The 26,488-nt window shown below is 43.8% G+C and overlaps 1 protein-coding gene across 2 annotated transcripts; it reads right to left on the reverse strand.

The window, feature by feature from the left end:
• Positions 1-2,595: 2,595 nt before the first annotated feature.
• On the reverse strand, positions 2,596-13,765 carry LOC120995143 (zinc finger protein 2 homolog). Of its 2 annotated transcripts, XM_040424158.1 has the most exons (3): positions 13,448-13,765; positions 5,849-5,982; positions 2,596-5,228 (listed from the first exon to the last, which is right to left on the reverse strand). In XM_040424158.1, the coding sequence occupies exon 3, from the start codon at positions 5,192-5,194 to the stop codon at positions 3,110-3,112; it is 2,085 nt and encodes a 694-aa protein (XP_040280092.1). In that variant the 5' UTR covers positions 5,195-5,228; positions 5,849-5,982; positions 13,448-13,765; the 3' UTR covers positions 2,596-3,109. The 2 variants fall into 2 exon arrangements, with proteins under 2 accessions (XP_040280092.1, XP_040280101.1); XM_040424167.1 differs by lacking the exon at positions 5,849-5,982.
• Between the last annotated feature and the right edge of the window lie 12,723 nt (positions 13,766-26,488).

Raw genomic sequence — 26,488 nt, forward strand, 5'->3', positions numbered from 1 at the left:
GACATTTTTTGGCCCAAGTTTCTTACAAAGCCTCATATTCCACTAACTTGTGTCAAAAAATAAAATCTCACATGAACTCACCATACCCCTCACGGAATCCAAATGCGTAAAATTTTAGACATTTATATTCCAGACTTCTTCTCACGCTTTAGGGCCCCTAGAATGCCAGGGCAGTATAAATACCCCACATGTGACCCCATTTCGGAAAGAAGACACCACAAGGTATTCCGTGAGGGGCATATTGAGTCCATGAAAGATTGAAATTTTTGTCCCAAGTTAGCGGAAAGGGAGACTTTGTGAGAAAAAAAAATAAAAAATCAATTTCTGCTAACTTGTGCCAAAAAAAAATAAAAAAATTCTATGAACTCGCCATGCCCCTCATTGAATACCTTGGGGTGTCTTCTTTCCAAAATGGGGTCACATGTGGGGTATTTATACTGCCCTGGCATTTTAGGGGCCCTAAAGCGTGAGAAGAAGTCTGGGATCCAAATGTCTAAAAATGCCCTCATAAAAGGAATGTGGGCCCCTTTGCGCATCTAGGCTGCAAAAAAGTGTCACACATCTGGTATCGCCGTACTCAGGAGAAGTTGGGCAATGTGTTTTGAGGTGTCATTTTACATATACCCATGCTGGGTGAGATAAATATCTTGGTCAAATGCCAACTTTGTATAAAAAAAAAAAATGGGAAAAGTTGTCTTTTGCCGAGATATTTCTCTCACCCAGCATGATTATATGTAAAAAGACACCCTAAAACACATTGCCCAACTTCTCCTTAATACGGCGATACCACATGTGTGACACTTTTTTGCAGCCTAGGTGGGCAAAGGGGCCCACATTCTAAAGAGCACCTTTAGGATTTCACAGGTCATTTACCTACTTACCACACATTAGGGCCCCTAGAATGCCAGGGCAGTATAACTACCCCACAAGTGACCCCATTTTGGAAATAAGACACCCCAAGGTATTCCGTGAGGGGCATGGCGAGTTCCTAGAATTTTTTATTTTTTGTCACAAGTTAGCGGAAAATGATGATTTTTTTATTTTTATTTTTTTCTTACAAAGTCTCATATTCCACTAACTTGTGACAAAAAATAAAAACTTCCATGAACTCACTATGCCCATCACGAAATACCTTGGGATGTCTTCTTTCCAAAATGGGATCACTTGTGGGGTAGTTATACTGCCCTGGCATTTTAGGGGCCCGAATGCGTGAGAAGTGGTTTGAAATCAAAATCTGTAAAAAATGGCCGGTGAAACCTGAAAGGTGCTCTTTGGAATGTGGGCCCCTTTGCCCACCTAGGCTGCAAAAAAGTGTCACACATCTGGTATCACCGTACTCAGGAGAAGTTGGGCAATGTGTTTTGGGGTGTCATTTTACATATACCCATGCTGGGTGAGATAAATATCTCGGTCAAATGCCAACTTTGTATAAAAAAAATGGGAAAAGTTGTCTTTTGCCAAGAAATTTCTCTCACCCAGCATGGATATATGTAAAAAGACACCCCAAAACACATTGCCCAACTTCTCCTGAGTACGGAGATACCACATGTGTGACACTTTTTTGCAGCCTAGGTGGGCAAAGGGGCCCACATTCCAAAGAGCACCTTTCGGATTTCACCGGCCATTTTTTACAGATTTTGATTTCAAACCACTTCTCACGCATTCGGGCCCCTAAAATGCCAGGGCAGTATAACTACCCCACAAGTGATCCCATTTTGGAAAGAAGACATCCCAAGGTATTTCGTGATGGGCATAGTGAGTTCATGGAAGTTTTTATTTTTTGTCACAAGTTAGTGGAATATGAGACTTTGTAAGAAAAAAAAAAAAAAAAAATAAAATCATCATTTTCCGCTAACTTGTGACAAAAATAAAAAGTTCTATGAACTCACTATGCCCATCAGCGAATACCTTAGGGTGTCTACTTTCCGAAATGGGGTCATTTGTGGGGTGTTTGTACTGTCTGGCCATTGTAGAACCTCAGGAAACATGACAGGTGCTCAGAAAGTCAGAGCTGCTTCAAAAAGCAGAAATTCACATTTTTGTACCATAGTTTGTAAACACTATAACTTTTACCCAAACCATTTTTTTTTTACCCAAACATTTTTTTTTATCAAAGACATGTAGAACAATAAATTTTGAGCAAAATTTATATATGGATGTCGTTTTTTCTGCAAAATTTTACAACTGAAAGTGAAAAATGTCATTTTTTTGCAAAAAAATCGTTAAATTTCGATTAATAACAAAAAAAGTAAAAATGTCAGCAGCAATGAAATACCACCAAATGAAAGCTCTATTAGTGAGAAGAAAAGGAGGTAAAATTCATTTGGGTGGTAAGTTGCATGACCGAGCAATAAACGGTCAAAGTAGTGTAGTGCAGAAGTGTAAAAAGTGGCCTGGTCATTAAGGGTGTTTAAGCTAGGGGGGCTGAGGTGGTTAAATAGCTGATCGGTGGGGGTGCCGGGATACAACTTCTCACCCATCTGATATTGATGATCTAACCCAAGTATAGGCCATCAATATTAAACACCCAGAAAACTCAGTTAAATAAAAATATATTGTAGAGTATGGGGGGGAAAGGAAATGATTCACAATTGCTAGAAATAGGCTTTTTAATGAAAGAAATACTTTGCAGGGATATTTTTAATTAGAAAAAGTTAGAAGTAAAATATATACTTTCATCCTCACAGGTAAAAATGAGCTAGTTAATGCCATCTACTTACTATAATTGTGACGAATTTGACAAATTACACAATTTTAACATACATTGGGTCTATATGCATGCATATACATATGCTACGTTCCCTACTTCTATTAAAAGTAAAATGTAGTAACACTTTTCGTTTTTTCAGGAAATTGTCTTCTGTTGAAATGGTGGACCACTACAAAATGAGATAGTACTCTTGTGTTCTGTAGAGACTCTACAGAAAACGGTCAAACTTTTTATCTTGAAATTGGATAACTGAGCTAAAAGTTTTAATTTTTTTTGCTAAATACACATTTCGTGTACAGGGTTAAAGCTACATTTCTGAAAATTGCTAAGTTACTAAAAAAGTCCATAGTACAACATTTCCAAGTTACATGTTGTATATAAGCATGTAAACTAAATGCCTTAGTCGAGGATGTGGTGGACAGCTTTTAAATGTCTCTTCACTCTGCGCTTTTCCTGAAAGCTCTTCCCGCAAAGTGGGCAATTATGTGGTCGCTCTCCGGTGTGCACCCTCTTATGCTTAGAAAAGTTGGAAGAATTATTAAACCTTTTGTAGCACACGTCACACTGAAAAGGCTTTTCACCGGTATGGATACGTTGGTGACTAGAGAGAGCCGAAGACTGGGTGAATCCTTTGCTGCAAACTTGACAGACGAAAGGCCTTTCACCCGTGTGAACCCTCAAATGCTCTTTTAAGTCTGTAGCCCTTTTAAATCTTTTCGCGCACACAAAACAAATGTAGGGTTTGGCTTCTGTTTCAAAGTATTGGCCCCCATCTTGGTCAGAGTTATCGATGGGAGAGTCCCAACCCTCCATAGTTCTTTCTATGAGCAGGTCTTCCTGATCTTCCGCCACGTCGGAAACACTGCAGGGTAAATCGCTCTCGATATTTTCTTGGCAGTTTTCATTGTCGCCTTGAATTAACTCATCGGCAAGGGTGGTTTTTTCATTTGGCGACTTGATACCTTTCAGGTTTGTTTCCTCTTTAGTCTTAGGATCCTTCATCTGGTATTGAAATGAACATTTGGCAAGATCAACAACAGCATCGCCATCACTTTCATCGTCAGTAGTATCAGATATTTCCACATATGCGTCTTGCGCTCTTTTAGTGTAACAGTTGATGTTGCCAGCTTCAGAGGATGTAGTGTTGCTACGTTCATGAGTGGGAGACCTCGAAAACTTTGGTTTAACGTGTCCCTCAACACTACTGTGAAATACAATTTCACCGTTTACGATGGAGCACTCTGAAGTCAGGTCTACTTCACCCTGAAAGCACATCATTTGTTCTGCCTTAATATCGGCAATTTTGAAAGGTTGTCTCTCTTTAAAGCTACTTGACATTACTGAAGGGGTGAGTTCATTTAGTGTTAATTTCTTGTTACTTTCTTCAGGGATTTTCTTTTCGGAAACGAATTTGAAATCTTCGTCATTTAGCACCATTCTCCCTATATCCGTTTTGTATAAAAATGCACCCACGCCATTCGGATAGCTCATGCTATTTTGAATTCGAAGTGGCTGTTTGGAATGAGAGATATTATCTTCCATTTTCACTTTTGCAATGATATCTTGCACTGAATGTGTACGCTGGTGCTTCTTAAAATTGGAAGAATTGTTAAAAGTTTTACCGCAGACGTTGCAGTGAAATGGCTTCTCTCCGGTGTGAATTCGCATATGTCCCGTTAACACTGAAGACTGAGTGAAGCATTTGCCACATATTCTGCACCGGTAGGGTCGTTCTCCGGTGTGAACCCGCTCATGGTCTTTCAAATCCGAAGTGCGCTTAAAGGCCTTTTCACAATATGAACATCCGTATGGCTTTTCGGACAGTAATGTACTGCTTACCTGTTCTTGATTTTTTAGATCTTCAGGCTGACTATGGAGGCGTTTATGTTTTAGAAAGTTTGATGCGTCTTTGAAGAGCTTTTCACATATATCACACTTGTATGTTTTTGCTAGGACGTGAGTGCGTTTATGGGTTAATAAAGAGGAAGACTGGGTGAAAGCTTTGGCACATAGTTCACATTTATATGGACGTTCATCTGTGTGGACGTTATAGTGGTCTTTCAGGTTAGAACTATTCTGAAATGGACGTCCACAGACCTGACATTCAATACAATTACTGTCGTTGTGCGTGTGTTCGTGAAACATCAGCTCAGACACGTAATCGAATTTCTCGGAACAGATGCCACATTGGAGTTCCTTCCTTGAGGTAGGTTCTTCCTGACAACTTTCAGCATCATCAAGCTCGCTTTTAACTGTGAATTTTGTACGATGTGCAACTTCTAACTTGGGAAAGGTTCCCAACTTCATCGCCATCCCATCGTGAAGGCTTTGTATGGATGTGCTCATCGTTACCTTGGCGATTGGTATGTATGGTACTTCTTTTCCACGACATTCAGTATACTCTAATTTTAGCTTCTTATCATTTTCTTCTCTTTCTGTGCTGCCAAACAATGTAAGTTGAGCAGGCGGTAGATTTTTTGTCATACTACAGTCTTCAATGATAATGTCCTTTCTCCACCTAAAAGAGATTACATAGAACAAAAAAGGACTTATAATATTTTTTCAGTCTGTGAAAGCCACTACTATGTACTTTAAAGGCCCCTTTACATGGCCTGATGTAGCAACCATGGAGGAGAAAGCTATATTTACATGCAGCAATCCTCTCCACAGTATGGGGAGGAGGGATCGCTAATGCCATCGCTTGTCCCCATACAGAATAATTTTTTGCCGGCCGTAGAGTGCTGTTTAGACGGCATGATCTGCTGCCGGCAAACGATGATTTAGGTGTCCAAACGAACGATCCTATTACCCGTTTATTGGGTAAACGCGGGACCTTTACGCAAGCAGATTATCGCTAACGTTCATACAAATGCTCGTGAAAATCTGCCCACACATTGGGCAATGTAAAGGGACCTTAAGACAGTTTAAGATTTCTACCATGACTAAACCATGACCAAATATCATAACTTTAGTAGTTAAAAGGCATAATTCATAACGTTTGTTAATAGATGTGGATTGATACAAAAAAATGTTTGCAACATTACTAAATATACTAATCTTAAAGGGGTTGTCCGGAAGCCAGAGGGTCTTGTGAATCCACAGCACACACCTGTAGGAGAAAGTATGTAATATACTGACCATTCCAAAGTTGTGTGGATTAGCTCCTCAGGAACCTGGTCATGTGATGCTCCTCTTCTCAAATTCCAGCTTCCGTTATCGACATGTCCTTTACCAGGACTCCAGCCTGGGCTATAGATGGGACGTTACTGCTGCTGTGGACAAGACATGTGCAGATGATACAGATTCAAGAGTTTGAAAACGTGTCGAAGAGAGAAGAATAGTTCTGGCCCTGTCCACCATGGAAGTGACATCTTGTCCATAGCCCAGGCGGGAAACCTGGTAAAGGAAGGGACATTGAGGGAAGCTGAATATTTAGAAGTGGAGCGTCGCCAGGATCTGGGGAGGCCGATCCATGCAACTTTAAAACAGTAAGTCTATTTTTTTAGCACCTTGTTGCATTTTGTTTTTACACGATTCACCAAAGCTGTAAATTACACGTTACATCTTTCAATTAAATAGTCATTTTGATTGTAAATCCTTAAATGCTATGTGCATCCTTGGGGGCAATTTTTTAAATTAATGCTTTGTACTTATTTTGAGCTAAAAAGCTTTTTTTTCCATTGGTCTTTATTAACAATGTGGAATCCTTTTTTTCTGTATAGAGCTGAGATGCTCTACTAGCTGCCTGTGGATTTTTTGTCTTTTCCGCGATCTGATGAGCAGATGGGCTCCTTATCTTTGCTCTCTTTCACATTGAAAACACTCAGCTAAATTTTTATCTTAGTAATAAGAATGTAGCTTAAATAAGAGTTTGACCTCTCAGTAGTTTAGAGATAAGGCTTATTAGATGACCACAAAGTGAAAGTACCAGTCACACAGTTAGAAAAACAGTTAACCTTTTGTGACAGAATGGCTCAATATTTTTAATAAAGGCCAACTGAAAATATTATTTTTAGCCAAAAATAAGTTAAAAGCAATTATAAAAAGGATGATATTTGTCATGGTCCTTGGTAGGGGTGGGCGATATAGGCAATATAAATTTGTGCCACGATATGGATTTTGTGCATATCGCCGGACTGCGTTATGATCGCGCTCTCGGCACGCACCATGTTCTCCTGAGCCGGCACAGTGGAGAAGGAGGGAGTCCCTCCCTCCCCACTGTGCGCGGCTGCCGCTGACCACCAATTAGAGCAGAGTAGGAGGAGGAGGGGAGGGACTGTGGCCACTGCGCCACCAATGAATGTGTCGGCCATATAACCGATCGGAGCCCCAGCATTACACTGCTGGGACTCCGATCGGTTACCATGGCAGCCAGGAGTCACGCTACTGAAGTCCTGGCTGCCATGGTATGTTAGCGGAGCAGCATTATACTCACGTGCGCCGTGGCCGCCGGTCGCTCCTTCTTCTGTCTGTGCGGCACATTGCTAATGCTGATAGCATTAGCAATGCGCCGCACAAACCTATGAGAAGAAGGAGCGCCCGGCGGCCACGGCGCACGTGAGTATGATGCTGCTCACTAACATACCATGGCAGCCAGGACTTCAGTAGCGTGACTCCTGGCTGCCATGGTAACCGATCGGAGCCCCAGCATTACACTGCTGGGACTCCGATCGGAAATGCCCACTGCCACCAATGATGGGGGGGGAGGAGGGGGACCCTGTGGCCACTGCCACCAATGATTAATACTGGGGAGGGAGGGGGGGTGGGTTTGAGTTACCAGAGGGGGCTGATAAGAGAGAGAGAGGCTGGGGGGCACATGAGAGGCTGGGGGGTGGATCAGGGGCTGGGGGGCGGATCAGAGGCTGGGGGGCGGATCAGAGGCTGGGGGGCGGATAAGAGGCTGGGGGGCGGATAAGAGGCTGGGGGGTGGATCAGAGGCTGGCTGCCATGGTCAGCTCCCTGCTGTTGTGTGCATAAAGCACAGGGCAGCAGTGAGAGAGTGTAAAGTCCTATTCACCCTAATAGAGCTCTATTAGGGTGAATATGACAAGGGTTCTAGCCCTTAAGGAGGCTAATAGTTATTAAATAAAAAGTTAAAAAAAAAAGTTTAAACACCCCCCCCCCCCAAATATAGAAAACAATATATTGCGATATACAGTACAGACCAAAAGTTTGGACACACCTTCTCATTCAAAGAGTTCTTTATTTTCATGACTATGGAAATTGTAGATTCGCACTGAAGGCATCAAAACTATGAATTAACACATGTGGAATTATATACATAACAAACAAGTGTGAAACAACTGAAAATATGTCATATTCTAGGTTCTTCAAAGTAGCCACCTTTTGCTTTGATTACTGCTTTGCACACTCTTGGCATTCTCTTGATGAGCTTCAAGAGGTAGTCCCCTGAAATGGTTTTCACTTCACAGGTGTGCCCTGTCAGGTTTAATAAGTGGGATTTCTTGCCTTATAAATGGGGTTGGGACCATCAGTTGCGTTGAGGAGAAGTCAGGTGGATACACAGCTGATAGTCCTACTGAATAGACTGTTAGAATTTGTATTATGGTTAGAAAAAAGCAGCTAAGTAAAGAAAAACTAGTGGCCATCATTACTTTAAGAAATGAAGGTCAGTCAGTCAGCCGAAAAATTGGGAAAACTTTGAAAGTAAGGGCTATTTGACCATGAAGGAGAGTAATGGGGTGCTGCGCCAGATGACCTGGCCTCCACAGTCACCGGACCTGAACCCAATCAAGATGGTTTGGGGTGAGCTGGACCGCAGAGTGAAGGCAAAAGGGCCAACAAGTGCTAAGCATCTTTGGGAACTCCTTCAAGACTGTTGGAAGACCATTTCAGGGGACTACCTCGTGAAGCTCATCAAGAGAATGCCAAGAGTGTGCAAAGCAGTAATCAAAGCAAAAGGTGGCTACTTTGAAGAACCTAGAATATGACATTTTCAGTTGTTTCACACTTGTTTGTTATGTATATAATTCCACATGTGTTAATTCATAGTTTTGATGCCTTCATAGTCATGAAAATAAAGAAAACTCTTTGAATGAGAAGGTGTGTCCAAACTTTTGGTCTGTACTGTATATCGCATATCGCACATGCTTAAAATTATATCGCAATATAAATTTTAGGCCATATCGCCCACCCCTAGTCCTTGGAATACTGAACCATGTTTACTTGATTATATTATATGGTTCAAATCACTCTGTGGTTGTTTTATTGTTCACAGTTGTCTTTAGGATAATCCCCTCCAAACGACTCCGTGTTCTGGAAGGAAGGCATTGTTCTATTTGTTTGCTCAGGTAATTTAATTATCTCCTGGGACTTCTCTGCATGGCTACACATATCCGCCTGCCCAGTCAAGCTATCGGACCAATCCCTGCTGACCCTGTTTCCAGACCTTATTTGCATGGCCCAGAGGACCTGAGTGAGGACTAGAGAGAACTTTACAATTGACCAATATGAAGTGGTTGTTTGGGCGGGGTATTCAAACTGTGTATAGAAGTGTGTTGCCTGCATTCAATAAATGAGAGAGATTCCTGTTTGAACTTACATACAGCCTGCCTGGTGTTTGTTCTGAGCTATTACCACTGGATTTGAACGGCACATAGCTGTAGTTCGAAACCTGGATTATCAAATGACTGAACAATCAGACATTACGGTCTGGGGAGTGTCGGGAGAGTGGAACAGAGCGAGCAAAGGGGCTCGTTACAATATTAATCCTTGTTATATCCTATTGAGGTGGCCATGTACCTGAAGTTATTTGGTTTATTTGATTTTGTGTATCCTTTCAATTGCCTGTACTTCTATAGTAGTCACAGTCCTCTTCATCTTTGGTCCAATGCTCCGCATGAGATGATACTCACATCTTTTACCTGACTATCATCTGACTACACAAGGTCTTGTATATGCTGTTTATTTAGTTGTCTTATGCTACTGTCTTGGATCGTCATTGTATTTTGCTAGCTATTCGACTCTTTGTAACTGATGAACTTTTCACTGAATAGGTGGTCACCATCTGATTGGTGGGGGTCTGACACTTGAATGGGGCTGAGCTGCGCCTAGGCCACATGACCGATGGCCACGACATCACTAGCTTAGGGTAAGCTGTGAAAAGGCTGCAGCGCTGACAGGAGCGCCAATGCCTTCTCAAACAGTTGAGCATTGGGGGTTTTGGGTGTCGGACCCACACCGATCAGATACTGATCACCGATCCAGAGGATAGGTCATCAGTTACAAAGAGTTGGATAACCACATGTAATATATATGTACAGTGTGCATGTAGCCTAAATATACTAAGGTGTAGGCTTTAGTGACCCAGAACACCCGCTGTAAATATACAATGGGTGATCATTAACTAGTTATAGTAATTGGGTAGTTCAATTGAAACAGTTGTTCTATATATTAGACAGATGGTTGCTGCAGATGAGAGGGCACAAGACGGTGAGATAAAACTATTAGAGGGGTTTTCTGGGAGTAGAATATTCTCGGAATAGGTCATAAATATCAGATGGGTGGGTGTCTGACGCCTGGCACCCCCACCTATTGGCTGTGTGAAGAGGCTGCAGTGATCTCATGAGCACTTCAAATTGTAAAGTGGTTGTGCTTTGGATTGCAGCCCAGGCCTATTCACTTGAATGGGACTGAGCTGCACTTAGGCCATGGGACCAATAAATATAACCCCCACCTATCAGATACTGATGACCTATTCCCTCTAAAGATTATGGGCATATAATGGTGTATATGCTGATCCTGCATCATAGACATAGTGGTTACTGAACCTAGCATTTATTGTATGTCCACATGAGACAGATACGCTGCTTTCCAATGAAGAACTGCAGGCAAAAAATTGCATTTACAAAACCACCAAAAGATTAATAACATCAGAGAAAGCTTCAGCCTACAGTCCCCGAAGCCCCTCTACACAACTATCTCCAAAACACATTTCTCCACCATTACAGAACAAAAACGTTCTACTCTGCTCTCCAGATGACATCTCAGCACCTGTGTGCTGGACCTGATCCCAACCCGCCTCATCCCCAACCTCAACACAGAGTTTATTCCTTCTATCTGAACCCACTGTGCCACGTGTCCTACCTCCCCTAAGGGCGTTGTCTAAGTGAACCCCTAGATCTTTACAGTACCCCTGATGGTGGGGATAGACTTTCCCAAGGGGAACACAAGGTCGCTACCTCTTGAGGAGGATAGACACATGAGACAGCTGGTCCAGGCGGACCGAGGAGGTACCTGAGAAAGGTACCAGAGGTACAGGCGTGGTCAGCAGGCTGTTGTTACCAGGAGCAACAGTGCAGGACCGAAGGATGAGGCAGAGGCGAAGTCAGACAGGCAATAGGTCAGGGCAGGCGGCACAGATACAGGTCAGGCAATCCGGATCAGCACCAGGAGAGTCAAGGCAAGCAGGCAGGGATCAAACAGGTAGCAGAGTCCAGGAACACAAGTACGAGTCAGGAACACAAGCGGATATCAGGAACCTTAGCAGAACACAAGGACCTTGACACTGAGGCATCTGGGAAGGGGGACTGAGCCACTGATATATGTGCAGGAGGGCTAGGATTGGTTAGCAAGGTCACATAATCCAACCCATAAAACACAAGAAGTGACGCGCGCCGGCCCTTAAGGAAATGCTGCAGGAAACAAGCAGCAAGCATGCTGTGGCCAGGGCTGAAAGGAAACACTGGTAGCAGATCACCGCTGAACAGGGCACCCGGGACTGCGGCTGTAAGCAGGGAAACAGCAGCGCACAGGAGCCGCTGTTACATCTTAACCCATCTCTTCAACCCATCACTTACCACTGGTGTCCTGCCCTACTGTTTTAAACATGCTACCATCACACCCATCCTCAAAAAGGCTTCCCTTGACCCATCTTTGTCTAGTTATTGCCCCATATCACTTCGCCCATATGCCTCAAAGCTACTTGAACAACATGTTCACTGTGAACTGTCCTCTCACCTCTCTTCACATTTCCTTTTCAACCGTCTATAATCTGGCTTCTGACCCCACCACTCAACTGAAACTGCCATTACAAAAGTCACTAATGACCTGCTAACTGCTAAAGACAAACAATATTACTTTGTCTTCCTCCTCCTTGACCATATCTTTCAGTATCACTTCTGTGCTGACAACACGTAAATTTCCCTCTCTGGTCCAGACATCACCACCTTACTATCCAGAATCCCACAATGTCTATCTTCTATATCCTTCTTCTCCTCTTGTTTTCTAAAACGTAACATATGACAAATTCTGTTTTATCTCACTCAGACCCCCCAACAGACCCATCTATCACGGTCAATGGCTTCACACTCTCCCCAGTCAACCAAGTCCACTGCCTTGGGGTACCCTTTGATTCTGCTCGGTCCTTCACACTGCACATGCAAGCCCTTTTTTTACCATCTGACAAATGCAAATAAAAAATATATCTCAGAGCCACACATTCCTCAACCAGGAGTCTGCAAAAATGCTTGTACATGCCCTCATCATCTCCCTCCTAGACTACTGTAACATCCTCCTATGTGGCCTCCCATCTAGCACTCTCGCACCCCTTCAATCTCCCGACTAATTCACCTCTCCCACCGTTACTCCTCTGTCTCTTCTCTCTGCCAATCTCTTCACTGGCTCCCCATTGCCCAGAGAATCCAGTACAACACACTAACGATGACATACAAGTCCATCCACAACCTGTCCTCTCCATACATCTGTTACCCGTTCTCCCATTACCTTCCCATACGCAATCTCCGATCCCCACAAGACCTCCTTCTCTCTTCTTATCACCTCTTCCCACAATCGCCTCCAAGATTTCTCCCGTGCATCCCCCATACTCTGAACCTCTCTACCCCAACATATCAGGCTCTCACCTACAGTGGAAACCTTCAAAAGAAAATAACCCACCTCTACAGGCAAGGCGGCTACCTACAGTAACCCTGCTTCTGCTATACTGCCGAATGACCAGCTTTACCCTCACCTACTGGATCCTTGTAGATTGTAATCCCTCGAGGGCAGGGTCCTCTCTCTTTCTGTACCAGTTTGTAACTCGTCTAGTGCATGCTCATTGTCATTTTTTTGTAGACGAGATTTTTACCAAATCTGCTGCAAAAAAGATTAAATAAAAAAAATCCAGGTGGCACCGGAGCAGTCATGTGGATTTTAAAATTGCAGCATGTCTATTTCGGTTGCCTATTTTGCAAATTCCCTTGCAACCCTGCTCTGGATTTGTGGACATCCTCTTAGATTTCGATCCAGCAGAACTTTGCAACATCTGACAAAACCAAATTCTCCATCGTGGGGAGATTCCGGCGACGGTTACTTTGGTACAAGCTCCTAAATCTTACCTCCTCCGCAGACGGATGCAGACGGTTGTATTATCAGTAACGGAAGCGTTTTTGCTGAACCCTGCCGGACCCAGTAACAATGCTAGTGTGAACGTAGCCTAAGCTGGGAGCATCTCCATGGGAAATCACAGAGGAGAGAGTGGGGGGCACCACGGAGTGACCGGTTTTGTCAGAGGGTCTCCTCCGGGATGACAATCCGTGTCACCCAGCCTCCCCCACATCCCTCCCTCCCTCCATACACAGGTCTGCCAGGGGCCTACATCACCACAATCACAGCAGCTCATTGTCGTCCCCCTCTCCCTCCACCGTCCGGGGGCTCTGCTCGGAGCAGCGGCGCCCACCTCACGTCAGGACCATCCCCGGGGGAGGGAAAGCATTTTACCTTCCTGCAGGAGGCACGACATGGAGGCAGCGCTCGTCTGTCAGTCCCTCCAAACTTTCAGCCAACCCAAGTCAATCCCGTTTGGAGCTGCTCCGGGTAGATGCTAAATCCTAGTGGGCTAAAGGACCTTTGATGATGTCATGACCATGTGACCAGTCACATGGGTGGGAGGAGTCAGGCAGTGCTGCTGGAGGAGAGGCATGCAGTTCTTTGTGGATTATGCGAAAATGTCCTCAGGAGCAGATGTCAGAGACGTGTGCGGGCGTGAGGCTGAGGAACCCCGTCTGCAGTACACACAGCTCTGCACCGTCTGCAGTACACACAGCTCTGCACCGTCTGCAGTACACACAGCTCTGCACCGTATGCAGAACACACACAGCTCTGCACCGTATGCATTACACACACAGCTCTGCACCGTATGCATTACACACACAGCTCTGCACCGTATGCATTACACACACACAGCTCTGCGCTGTCTGCTCTACACACACATAGGTCTGCACCGTCTGCTTTACACACACAGCTCTGCACTGTCTGCTTTACACACACACAGCTCTGCACTGTCTGCTTTACACACACACACAGCTCTGCACTGTCTGCTTTACACACACACACAGCTCTGCACTGTCTGCTTTACACACACACAGCTCTGCGCTGTCTGCTCTACACACACATAGGTCTGCACCGTCTGCTTTACACACACACACAGCTCTGCACCGTCTGCTTTACACACACATACAGCTCTGCACTGTCTGCTCTACACACACATAGCTCTGCGCTGTCTGCTCTACACACACATAGGTCTGCACCGTCTGCTTTACACACACACACAGCTCTGCACTGTCTGCTTTACACACACACAGCTCTGCACCGTCTGCTTTACATACACACAGCTCTGCACCATCTGCTTTACACACACACAGCTCTGCACCGTCTGCTTTACACACACACAGCTCTGCACCGTCTGCTTTACACACACATAGCTCTGCACCGTCTGCTTTACACACACACAGCTCTGCACTGTCTGCTTTACACACACACAGCTCTGCGCTGTCTGCTCTACACACACATAGGTCTGCACCGTCTGCTTTACACACACACATAGCTCTGCACCGTCTGCTTTACACACACATACAGCTCTGCACTGTCTGCTTTACACACACATAGCTCTGCACTGTCTGCTTTACACACACAGCTCTGCGCTGTCTGCTTTACACACACAGCTTTGCGCCGTCTGCTTTACACACACAGCTCTGCACCGTCTGCTTTACACACACATAGGTCTGCACCGTCTGCTTTACACACACACAGGTCTGCACCGTCTGCTTTACACACACACAGCTCTGCACCGTCTGCTTTACACACACACAGCTCTGCACTGTCTGCTTTACACACACACAGCTCTGCACTGTCTGCTTTACACACACACAGCTCTGCACCGTCTGCTTTACACACACACAGCTCTGCACTGTCTGCTTTACACACACCTCTCTGCACCGTCTGCTTTACACACACCTCTCTGCACAGCACTGACTTCTCTGTGGCTGCAGGCTGTACAGTAGGGATGGGCGGCACTTTAATGAGGAGGAGGCAGCTGTGCTGGAGGAGAGAGCAGTTAGACGGTTAGATGGCTGGATTAGCTCTTAAATCTGGATCTGGGGGAGGGAGAGTGGTCATATAAAATGGGGGCGGGGTGGGGGGGTAGATATGGAGCTGGATACAGGAGTGGACTGGGGGCAGCGGCTAGTGAGGGAAGTAGGTAGGTGACCAGGAATAAGTGTACAGGGAAAGCAGAGCCGCTGGTAACATGAAATGTCTGCTGGCGAGTGCAGGGATTCTGGCAAATAAAATGGATGATGTAGTGGCCATAACAGGACGGAGGCCACGACTGGATAACTGGGAAGGGAGGGGAAGGGAGGGGAGGGGAGGAGGGGGGGGGGGTCAACGCTGCATCTAGAAAGGACAGAATAGATAAAAGAGGGTTTGCTTGTATGTAAAATCCAAAAGGCTAAATGACAGTATTAGGGCTCATGCCCATGACCGTTGCCCCGCAGTGGTCCGCAAATCCAGGGATGTGGTGCAGAACGGAACCACGGAATGGAAGCACTATGGAGTGCTTCCGTGGGGTTCCGTGCTTCCGTTCCGCAAAAAAGTAGTGCATGCACTACTTTTTTGCAGAGCGGACCTTTGGATGCGGATCGCGGACCCCATTTATGCTCGTGGGCATGAGCCCTTAGGGAGAGTACGGAGACCTTATGGTTTAATATCCGTGGAGCAGATGATATCCGTAAACTGTTCACTGACATTTGTCATAAGCCACCTAATATAGGTTACTTTCACACTTGCGTTGTTGTTTTCCGGTATTGAGATCTTGCAGAGGATCTCAATACCAGAAAAAAAAACGTTTCTGTTTAGTGCATAATATTTTATGTAGCATGTATATAGTGTAAGAAAATGCAAATAATAAGAAAAAAACGCATCACCATGGCGAAAAACGCATGACAACCGCAACAGAATCGCAAACATGAAAAATAAGTATTAAATCAAACGAATGGAAATGATAATTAGCAACAATAGTAAATGAAAGATGTCCCACTACAAATAAACCTGAGGCATATACAGAAAATCTGTAAAATTGGAAAATGATACCTGGAATAATCCATACCGATTTTTGAATACAACCATTCTAGGTATAAAAACCCACAATCCATGCAAGAGGGGTGCTGCCACTGAGGAAGGGGAGAGTCATCCCCGAAACGTGTCTGGTAAAAACTATGATTTAAACATAAATTTCACCCCGAAAGAACAGACTTTATTCTGATTCAAAACAGTGCACCGTTAATCCTACAAACAAACGATTATTGCCTAACACAATCGAGGATTTGATCGAGACATACCGGAAGATTCTGTCCTGCCTGCTTGAACGTCAGTTCCGTGAGTACCACCCACGTGTTGAATCAACCTCCAACCAAATGCGGGATGCCGACGGAGGAACAGCCGGGACGCCGGTCTGTAGTTGGTCTTAGAAGGTACCACGAGAATCGACGAGCAGTTCGGGCCAAAAAAGGTAAGCCCACGAGGTGGGTTATCAGTACCGGCATAAAAGGATTTTGCTGACCGGTGATTATATTCCTCACAAAAGGACACACTATATCCAACTCGATATAAAAAAATTGCCATATTTGGCTATATATCGCTTTATTTCTCTATCACTGCCACTGCAGTGAGACATTGCGGATTACATTGTTGCAACAAAGGACACCAAATTGCGATTTCAGATTCACATTACTATCCAAGTAGCAGATTCATTGTTGCCATGCCTCAGAACGCTTAACCAATTGATCTAGCAATCTGCTAGCTACCTATTTTGAGCCACCATACTTTTTTTTATGTAATTGTGTGTAATACAGGGAGTGCAGAATTATTAGGCAAGTTGTATTTTTGAGGATTAATTTTATTATTGAACAACCACCATGTTCTCAATGAACCCAAAAAACTCATTAATATCAAAGCTGAATATTTTTGGAAGTAGTTTTTAGTTTTAGCTATTTTAGGGAGATATCTGTGTGTGCAGGTGACTATTACTGTGCATAATTATTAGGCAACTTAACAAAAAACAAATATATACCCATTTCAATTATTTATTTTTACCAGTGAAACCAATATAACATCTCAACATTCACAAATATACATTTCTGACATTCAAAAACAAAACAAAAACAAATCAGTGACCAATATAGCCATCTTTCTTTGCAAGGACACTCAAAAGCCTGCCATCCATGGATTCTGTCAGTGTTTTGATCTGTTCACCATCAACATTGCGTGCAGCAGCAACCACAGCCTCCCAGACACTGTTCAGAGAGGAGTACTGTTTTCCCTCCTTGAAAATCTCACATTTGATGATGGACCACAGGTTCTCAATGGGGTTCAGATCAGGTGAACAAGGAGGCCATGTCATTAGATTTTCTTCTTTTATACCCTTTCTAGCCAGCCACTCTGCGGAGTACTTGGACGCGTGTGATGGAGCATTGTCCTGCATGAAAATCATGTTTTTCTTGAAGGATGCAGACTTCTTCCTGTACCACTGCTTGAAGAAGGTGTCTTCCAGAAACTGGCAGTAGGACTGGGAGTTGAGCTTGACTCCATCCTCAACCCAAAAAGGCCCCACAAGCTCATCTTTGATGATACCAGCCCAAACCAGTACTCCACCTTGCTGGCGTCTGAGTCGGACTGGAGCTCTCTGCCCTTTACCAATCCAGCCACGGGCCCATCCATCTGGCCCATCAAGACTCACTCTCATTTCATCAGTCCATAAAACCTTAGAAAAATCAGTCTTGAGATATTTCTTGGCCCAGTCTTGACATTTCAGCTTGTGTGTCTTGTTCAGTGGTGGTCGTCTTTCAGCCTTTCTTACCTTGGCCATGTCTCTGAGTATTGCACACCTTGTGCTTTTGGGCACTCCAGTGATGTTGCAGCTCTGAAATATGGCCAAACTGGTGGCAAGTGGCATCTTGGCAGCTGCACGCTTGACTTTTCTCAGTTCATGGGCAGTTATTTTGCGCCTTGGTTTTTCCACACGCTTCTTGCGACCCTGTTGACTATTTTGAATGAAACGCTTGATTGTTCGATGATCACGCTTCAGAAGCTTTGCAATTTTAAGAGTGCTGCATCCCTCTGCAAGATATCTCACTATTTTTGACTTTTCTGAGCCTGTCAAGTCCTTCTTTTGACCCATTTTGCCAAAGGAAAGGAAGTTGCCTAATAATTATGCACACCTGATATAGGGTGTTGATATCATTAGACCACACCCCTTCTCATTACAGAGATGCACATCACCTAATATGCTTAATTGGTAGTAGGCTTTCGAGCCTATACAGCTTGAAGTAAGACAACATGCATAAAGAGGATGATGTGGTCAAAATACTCATTTGCCTAATAATTCTGCACGCAGTGTATTTTATATTTTTATATTTTAACATATTGTGTCTGTATTAAACATATTGTGGTCCAGACTTTGCCCATGTTGTCCCATATGTAAAGTGTGCCAGTCTTCCATTGCAAGAGATACAGAGAGATTGGAAGAGTCACAGAAAGGCAAAGAAGTGGACGTCCTTTGGCCACAACCCACACTGATGACCGCTTCATTGTGAACAATGCCCTGCAGAACTGGATGATGAATGCCACAAAATGCCAGGCACATTTAAGGGATGTGAGAGGCACCCAACTGTCACGTCAGGCCATTTGAAACTGTTTACATCAGTATGATCTCCGTGCTAGACGACCTGCAAGGGCACCTGACCACAGGCTTCATCATCTTGCATGGGCCAGGGGGCATCTACACTGGATGAGGACGCTGAACAGAAATTATGGCTGCCAACGATGTTGGAGACGTCAAGGAGAGTGCTATACATCAGCCACTGTTGTCATCAGACAGGCCTTTGGTGGTGGTGGTGGTGTTACAGGGTGGGCAGGTGTCAATACAGAACTACCCTACACTTTGTGAATGGTACAGTGACAAGCCCATACTATTTGAATAACATCATTAATCCAGTCATTGTGCCTCTTCATGAACAACACAGGCCTAATTTTATCTTCATGGACAACAATGCGCCAGCTCATTGAGGTCGCATCATTAGGCAATGGCTGCTGGAGACTGGTGAATCTCCAATGGAGTGGCCTGCACTTTCTCCAGACCTGAATCCCATTGAAAACCTATAGGATTAGCTGAGTCACCGTGTAGAGGCTCGTAACTCTGTACCCCAGAACCGCCCTTCAAGTGGGATGCCATGCCTCAGCAGACAATAAGTTGACTTGTGAACAGCAGGAGACGTCGTGGTCAAGCTGGAATTGATGCTGGAGGCCACATGACAAGTTATTGAGACACTGACATTTTTGTGGGGGTGTACCCACCGCTGGTGTTGGCTTTTGTTTCAATAAATTGTTTGGGATGAGGAAACCACCATTGCTACTTCTACTTAAATACCTGACTTTCATGATATAATTTCACTGTAGCGTAAACTTTTTAGGTTTTCCATAAATTTCACCCGAAAGCCAAATATCCCTAACTTTTTGTGAGCAGTGTATATGAGGGATATTCTTCCTGATCATAACTACCTATGTGGGTCACTCCAAATATTAATTATGATGGGGTTTGCTTTGATGAATCATATTTTCTTTGAAGTGCAGGCATTGTCATGATTCTCCCACTCCCTCATGGCAGAAACACTACAAACACTGCTTTGCATAACTTTCATCCTAGGTCAGGATGTGGTGTACTTTCCTCCAGTAGGAGTGAAAAATGTATCTGATCCCAAGTGACCACGTGGTGAGTGCTGTGACGTCAGCGCAGGTCCTGCTGAATGAAGATAGAAATCTTCTATCTTCATTCAGCAGGAGCTGCGCTGACGTCACCGCGCTCACCAAGTGGTGATGGGGTACCATCATTTTTGTCTAAGCCAGTTTCATTAGTTTGTGGTCTAGGAGTATTGATCAAAGGCTTATCTCTAGGTCCTGCACTTGGGATCAGATACATTTTTCACTCCTAGTTTCTAGCCAGGTCCTGCAAGAAGAAGAAGGAAGAAGACCAGCCCGGCTGCGCGATCAAGTGGATGAGGTGAGTTACATATTATTATTATTTTTTAACCCCACAATGGACCTTTTACTTAGCATTCTGAATTTAAGAATGCTATTATTTTCCATTATAACCATACAAAACACCGATCCCAAACCCGAACTTCAGTGAAGAAGTCTGGGCTCAGGTCTGGGTACCAGTCAGTTTTTTATCACGCGCGTGCAAAACGCATTGCACCCGCACAATAAAAACTGAACATCGGAATGCAATCGCAGTCAAAAACTGACTGTAATTGCGTACCTACTCACACGATTTTCTCGCGACGCACCCGCATCCTATCCGGCCCTCACACGTGACGCCCATGTGAAAGAGGCCTAAGGCCCCTTTCACACGAGCGTGACGGATTAGGTCCGGATGCGTTCAGTGAAACTCGCACAATTTTGCAAGCAAGTTCAGTCAGTTTTGTCTGCGATTGCATTCAGTTGTTCAGTTTTTTCCGCGCGGGTGCAATGCGTTTTGATGCGTTTTTCACGCGCATGATAAAAAACTGAAGGTTTACAAACAACATCTCTTAGCAACCATCAGTGAAAAACGCATCGCACCCGCACTTGCTTGCGGATGCAATGCGTTTTTCACACAGCCCCATTCACTTCTATTGGGCCAGGGCTGCGTGAAAAACGCAGAATATAGAACATGCTGCGATTTTGCGTGAAAAATGCGTGAAAAACTGATGCGTGAAAAACAACGCTCATGTACACAGACCCATTGAAATGAATGGGTCAGGATTCAGTGCGGGTACTATGCGTTCACGTCATGCATTGCACCCGCGAGGAAAACTCGCTCGTGTGAAAGCGTAGCCAGGCATCTCCTTCTGTCTCCTTTGCTGAACAGGACCTATGGTGAGCATTCATTACAGGTAAAGGACCTTTGGTGACGTCACTCCGGTCATCACATGATCTTTTACCATGGTGATGGATCATGTGATGACCGGAGTGACGTCACCAAAGGTCCTTTACCTGTAATTAATGCTCACCACAGGTCCTGTTCAGCAAAGGAGACAGAAGGAGATGCTGGGCTACGCGATCAAGTGGATTAAGGTGAGTTAAATTATTTTTATTTATTTTTTTAACCCCTCCAGCGCTAGTTTACTATGCAGTCTGTATTCAGAATGCTATTATTTCCCCTTATAACTATGTTATAAGGGGAAATAATACAATCTACAGAACACCGATCCCAAGCCCGAACTTCTGTGAAGAAGTTCGGGTTTGGGTACCAAACATGCGTGATTTTTCTCACGCGAGTGCAAAACGCATTACAATGTTTTGCACTCGCGCGGAAAAATTGCGGGTGTTCCCGCAACGCACCCACACATTTTCCCGTAACGCCCGTGTGAACCCAGCCTTCGTGTTTCAAAATCTTTAGGTGTATCTCTCTCAAACAAATGAGACAACAAACAAATACCCCTACTCTCCCAATTAACATACTGTTTAATTTTCTGTATTTCTCGCAAATTTATATTATTCCATATAGGGTTAAAATCTAAATATCCTTTAATATCCATAATTTTTTTAATCTCTCTCCACACGTGTTCCATTAACCACTTGGCATCTGGGCCATTTGCCCCCTTCCTGACCAGGCCTAATTTTGCAAAACTGACATATCTCACTTTATGTGGTAATAACTTTGGAACGCCTTTATTTATCCAAGTCATTCAGAGATTGTTTTCTCGTGACACATTGTACTTCATGATAGTCATAAATTTGAGTCAATATATTTCACCTTTATTTATGAAAAAATCCCAAATTTACCAAAAATTTGGAAAAATTCGCAATTTTCTACATTTCAATTTCTCTGCTTTTAAAACAGAAAGTGATACCTTATAAAATATTTATTACTTAACATTCCCCATATGTCTACTTTATGTTGGCATCATTTTGGAAATGTCATTTTATTTTTTTAGGACGTTAGAAGGCTTAGAAGTTTAGAAGCAATTCTTAAAATTTTTAAGAAAATTGCCAAAACCCACTTTTTAAGGACCAGTTCAGGTCTGAAGTCACTTTGTGGGGCCTACATAGTGGATACCCCCATAAATGACCAACATTGTAGAAACTACACCCCTCAAGTTACTTAAAACCGATTTTACAAACTTTGTTAACCCTTTAGGCATTCCACAAGAATTAAAGGGCTTCTGTCACCCCACTAAAGTCTTTTTTTTTTTTGGGCTAGTTAAATTACTTATACTGCGATATATGAAAATATAATGGTCTTACTTACTTTGATTCAGCAGTTTCTTCTAAAAACGAAGTTTTATAATATGTAAATTAGGTCTCTACCAGCAAGTAGGGCGGCTACTTGCTGGTAGCAGCTGCAGAAAACCGCCCCCTCGTTGTGTTGATTGACAGGGCCAGCCGGGATCTCCTCCTCCGGCCGGCCCTGTCGGCATTTCAAAAATCGCGCGCCTGTGTTCATTCGGCGCAGGCGCTCTGAGATGAGGAGGCTCGCCTCCTCAGAACTCCCTCAGTGCGCCTGCGCCGATGACTTCACCGAAATAAAAGACGTCATTGGCGCAGGCGCACTGAGGGAGTGCTGAGGAGGCGAGCCTCCTTATCTCAGAGCGCCTGCGCCGAATGAACACAGGCGCACGATTTTTGAAACGCCGACAGGGCTGGCCGGAGGAGGAGATCCCGGCTGCCCCTGTCAATCAACACTACGAGGGAGCGGTTTTCTGCAGCTGCTACCAGCAAGTAGCCGCCCTACTTGCTGGTAGAGACCTAATTTACATATTATAAAACTTTGTTTTTAGAAGAAACTGCTGAATCAAAGTAAGTAAGACCATTATATTTTCATATATCGCAATATAAGTAATTTAAAGGGTTTCTATCACTTCGTATGACATAATTAGCTGTCAGACACTAGCGATCCGCTAGTGTCTGCTCTGGCCAACCATCCTAATATAATAGTTTTTGGGGCAGCCGTTTTGCTAAAAAAAATAACTTTTATAAATATGCTAATGAGCCTCTAGGTGCTATGGGGGCGTCATTAGCACCTAGAAGCTCCGTCTACCTTCATAAACAGCCGCCGCCCAGCGCGTCCCTCCAGCCCGCCCATCTCCTGCTGAATGCGATCCTCTCCGTGCGCGTCTCTGTTCTGCGCATGCGCAGTGAATGTCTGACCGCTTCCCTGCTTAGACATCTCCACTGCGCCTGTTCCTTGGAGCACTATGACGTCATCGGCGCAGGCGCAGTGGAGATGTCTGAGCAGGGAAGCGGTCAGACATTAACTGCGCATGCGCCGAATACAGCCGCGCACGGCGCATGCGCGAGAATTTGTCCGCTGCGTCACACGGAGGATCGCATTCAGCAGGAGATGGGCGGGCTGGAGGGACGCGCTGGGCGGCGGCTGTTTCTGAAGGTAGACGGAGCCTCTAGGTGCTAATGACGCCCACATAGCACCTAGAGGCTCATTAGCATATTTATAAAAGTTCTTTTTTTTAGCAAAACGGCTGCCCCAAAAACTATTATATTAGGATGGTTGGCCAGAGCAGACACTAGCGGATCGCTAGTGTCTGACAGCTAATTATGTCATACGAAGTGATAGAAACCCTTTAACTAGCCCAAAAAAAAATAATGACTTTAGTGGGGTGACAGAAGCCCTTTAAAGGAAGATGGAGATCAAATTTTAAAATTTCACTTTTTTGGCAGATTTTCCATTTTAATCCAATTTTTTCTTTAACACATCGATGGTTAACAGCCAAACAAAACTCAATATTTATTACCCAGATTCTGCGGTTTACAGAAACACCCCACATGTGGTCATAAACTGCTGTATAGGCACACGGCAGGGCGCAGAAGAAAAGGAACTCCACATGGTTTTTAGATGCCATGTCCCATTTGAAGCCCCCTGATGCACCCTTACAGTAGAAACTCCCAAGAAGTAATCCCATTTTGGAAACTAGGGGATAAGGTGGGAGTTTAATTGCTACTATTTTTGGGTACATATGATTTTTTGATCATTCATTATAACACTTTATGGGGCAAGGTGACCAAAAAATTGGTTGTTTTAGCAGTTTCTATTTATTTATTTTTACAGCGTTCACCTGAGGGGTTCAGTCAAGTGACATTTTTATAGAGCAGATTGTTACTGACGTGGCGATACCTAATATGTATACTTTTTCTTATTTATTAAAGTTTTACACAATAGCATCTTTTAAACAAAGAAATTATGTTTTAATGTGTCCATGTTCTGAGAGCTATAGTTTTTTTATTTTTTGAGAGATTTTCTTATGTAGGGGCTCATTTTTTGCGGGATGAGGTGACGGTTTTATTGGTACCATTTTGTGGGACATATGCATTTTTGATCACTTGGTGTTGCACTTTTTGTGATGTAAGGTGACAAAAATTGCTCGTTTTGACACTTTTTTTTTTTTTTTTTACGGTGTTCACCCGAGGGGTTAGGTCATGTGATATTTTTATAGAGCTGCTTTTTACGGACGCAGCAATACCAAATATGTCTATTTTATTTTATTTTTTCTATTTTTAACTTTTTTTTTTTTATTCTATACTTGGGGAATTTTTTTTTTACATGTGAAACCTTTTTTTTATTCTATTTTTTCAACACTATTTTTTTTATTTTTTATTTTACACTTTTCATCCCCCATAAGGTCATACAAGACCTCTGGGGGACATTTACTTCACTTTTTTTAATTTTATTTCACTGTTGATTTCTCCTGTAACTGGGGCTGACATAGTAGCAATACAGCGCTGTACAGCCTCAGAGCAGGGCTGATCGAGGTCTCTGAAAGACCTCACACAGCTCCTGCACTCTCCGGTCCCGGCGATCACATGACCGCCGGGCCGGAACAGGAAGCGCATAGCGCTTCCTGCTCTGTATACACAGCGATCGGTGAGCGCTGTGTATGCAGCGATCTAGAAGGCAGGGACACCTGGGAACTGTCCCTGCCTTCTCTCTGGGTTGCCCTGCTGTCACTGACAGCGGGCAACCCGATCAGCAGCTGCACGATTAGCGTGCAGCTGCAGTTTCTGAACGGACGTTCTGGAACGTCCATTCAGAAATAGAGATACACCTCCCGGACGTTTATATCCTATGGGCGGACGGGAGGTGGTTAAATAAAAAATGTGATTATCACTATTCGTGCACCCCAATATTCCCGATTCCAATACTTCCGTCATCTTAAGCTGATTGTCTTTCCAACCCAAATTTAAAAAAAAGAGGTGATATATTATTACCAGACATAAAACCAAATTGTGCAACTAAGAAATATGTAAACCAATTTGGAAGTGCCATTCCACCTTCTTTAAACGGTAGCTGTAAAATCTCTAACTTTATCCTTGGATTTTCCTGTTTACAAATGAAATCTCTTATTAATCTATCCAAACTAGTGAAAACCTTAAAGGGTAACCAAACTGGAGAGCATTACAATACAGACATCATCTTAGGAAGAAAAACCATCTTTATCAGATTAATACGTCCCATCATAGATAATGGTAACCTTTTCCAAATATGTATTTTTTCCAACTCCTCTAAAAGAGGATACACATTAAACCTAACATATTCCAACAAATTCCTTGCGATGTTTACTCCCAAATATTCAAAACTACTATCTCTATCCACCAAGTGTACTTCAAAACTCCTCTCACCTGCTTCCTCCCCTAATAACATCAAATTAGATTTTTCCCAATTTATTTTAAGTCCCGAATAATAACCGAATCTCTCAGCGATATCAATCACTTTCTCCATCTCTTCATCGGTATTTGCCAAAAACAATAAAATATCATCGGCATGTAACATTTTTTTCTCTCTTATATTACCATATTGAAACCCCTTAATATTTTTATTCTCTCTAATAATTACCGCTAATGGTTCTATTGCGATTGCGAATAGGAGCGGCGATAGGGGACATCCCTGCCTTGTGCCCCCATTCACAGCCACCCTGTCACGGATGATGTTGCAGAAAGCTGGAACTTATAAATAAACATCCGACTGGCTTGATCCCAAACTAAGGAGCATATGGGTGAGCCCTAGAAAACCCCTAGAGCTCTCCCTGACTGCTATGCCCATGCAAAGGTCTTTATGGTAGATGATTGCTTGCACACGTACCTAATACTGTGTGACACCTGAAAACCCTATAATAGTGAGGGGATACGACCACCGGCTCCCTGCACTTAATATGGACGGAGTCAGGGTCACCTAGAATCAAGCCAGCAAGGAAACACAAATAAAGGAAAAAGACTTATCTGAGGAATCAGCTGTAGCAGTGAACAACTCATCCAGGAAGAAGTAAAAAACGCAAAGTGAGGCAGAATGGGAGGGAATATAAAGAAAGACAATTAGTGTAAATAGGTGACAGCTGGGAGAAGGAAATGAGATGACGAAGTGTAACCAAAACAAAGAACGTCATGCAAGAGGTAGAGAAGAACGTCTAACAGACCTTCTCACAGAACTGGCGGTGA

Source organism: Bufo bufo, chromosome 1, assembly GCF_905171765.1.
Source record: "Bufo bufo chromosome 1, aBufBuf1.1, whole genome shotgun sequence".
NCBI lineage: Eukaryota > Metazoa > Chordata > Amphibia > Anura > Bufonidae > Bufo > Bufo bufo.

Excerpts from the sequence above, each read along its gene's own strand:
- LOC120995143 (XM_040424167.1), bottom strand. The coding sequence starts at position 5,194 with ATGACAAAAAATCTACCGCCTGCTCAACTTACATTGTTTGGCAGCACA.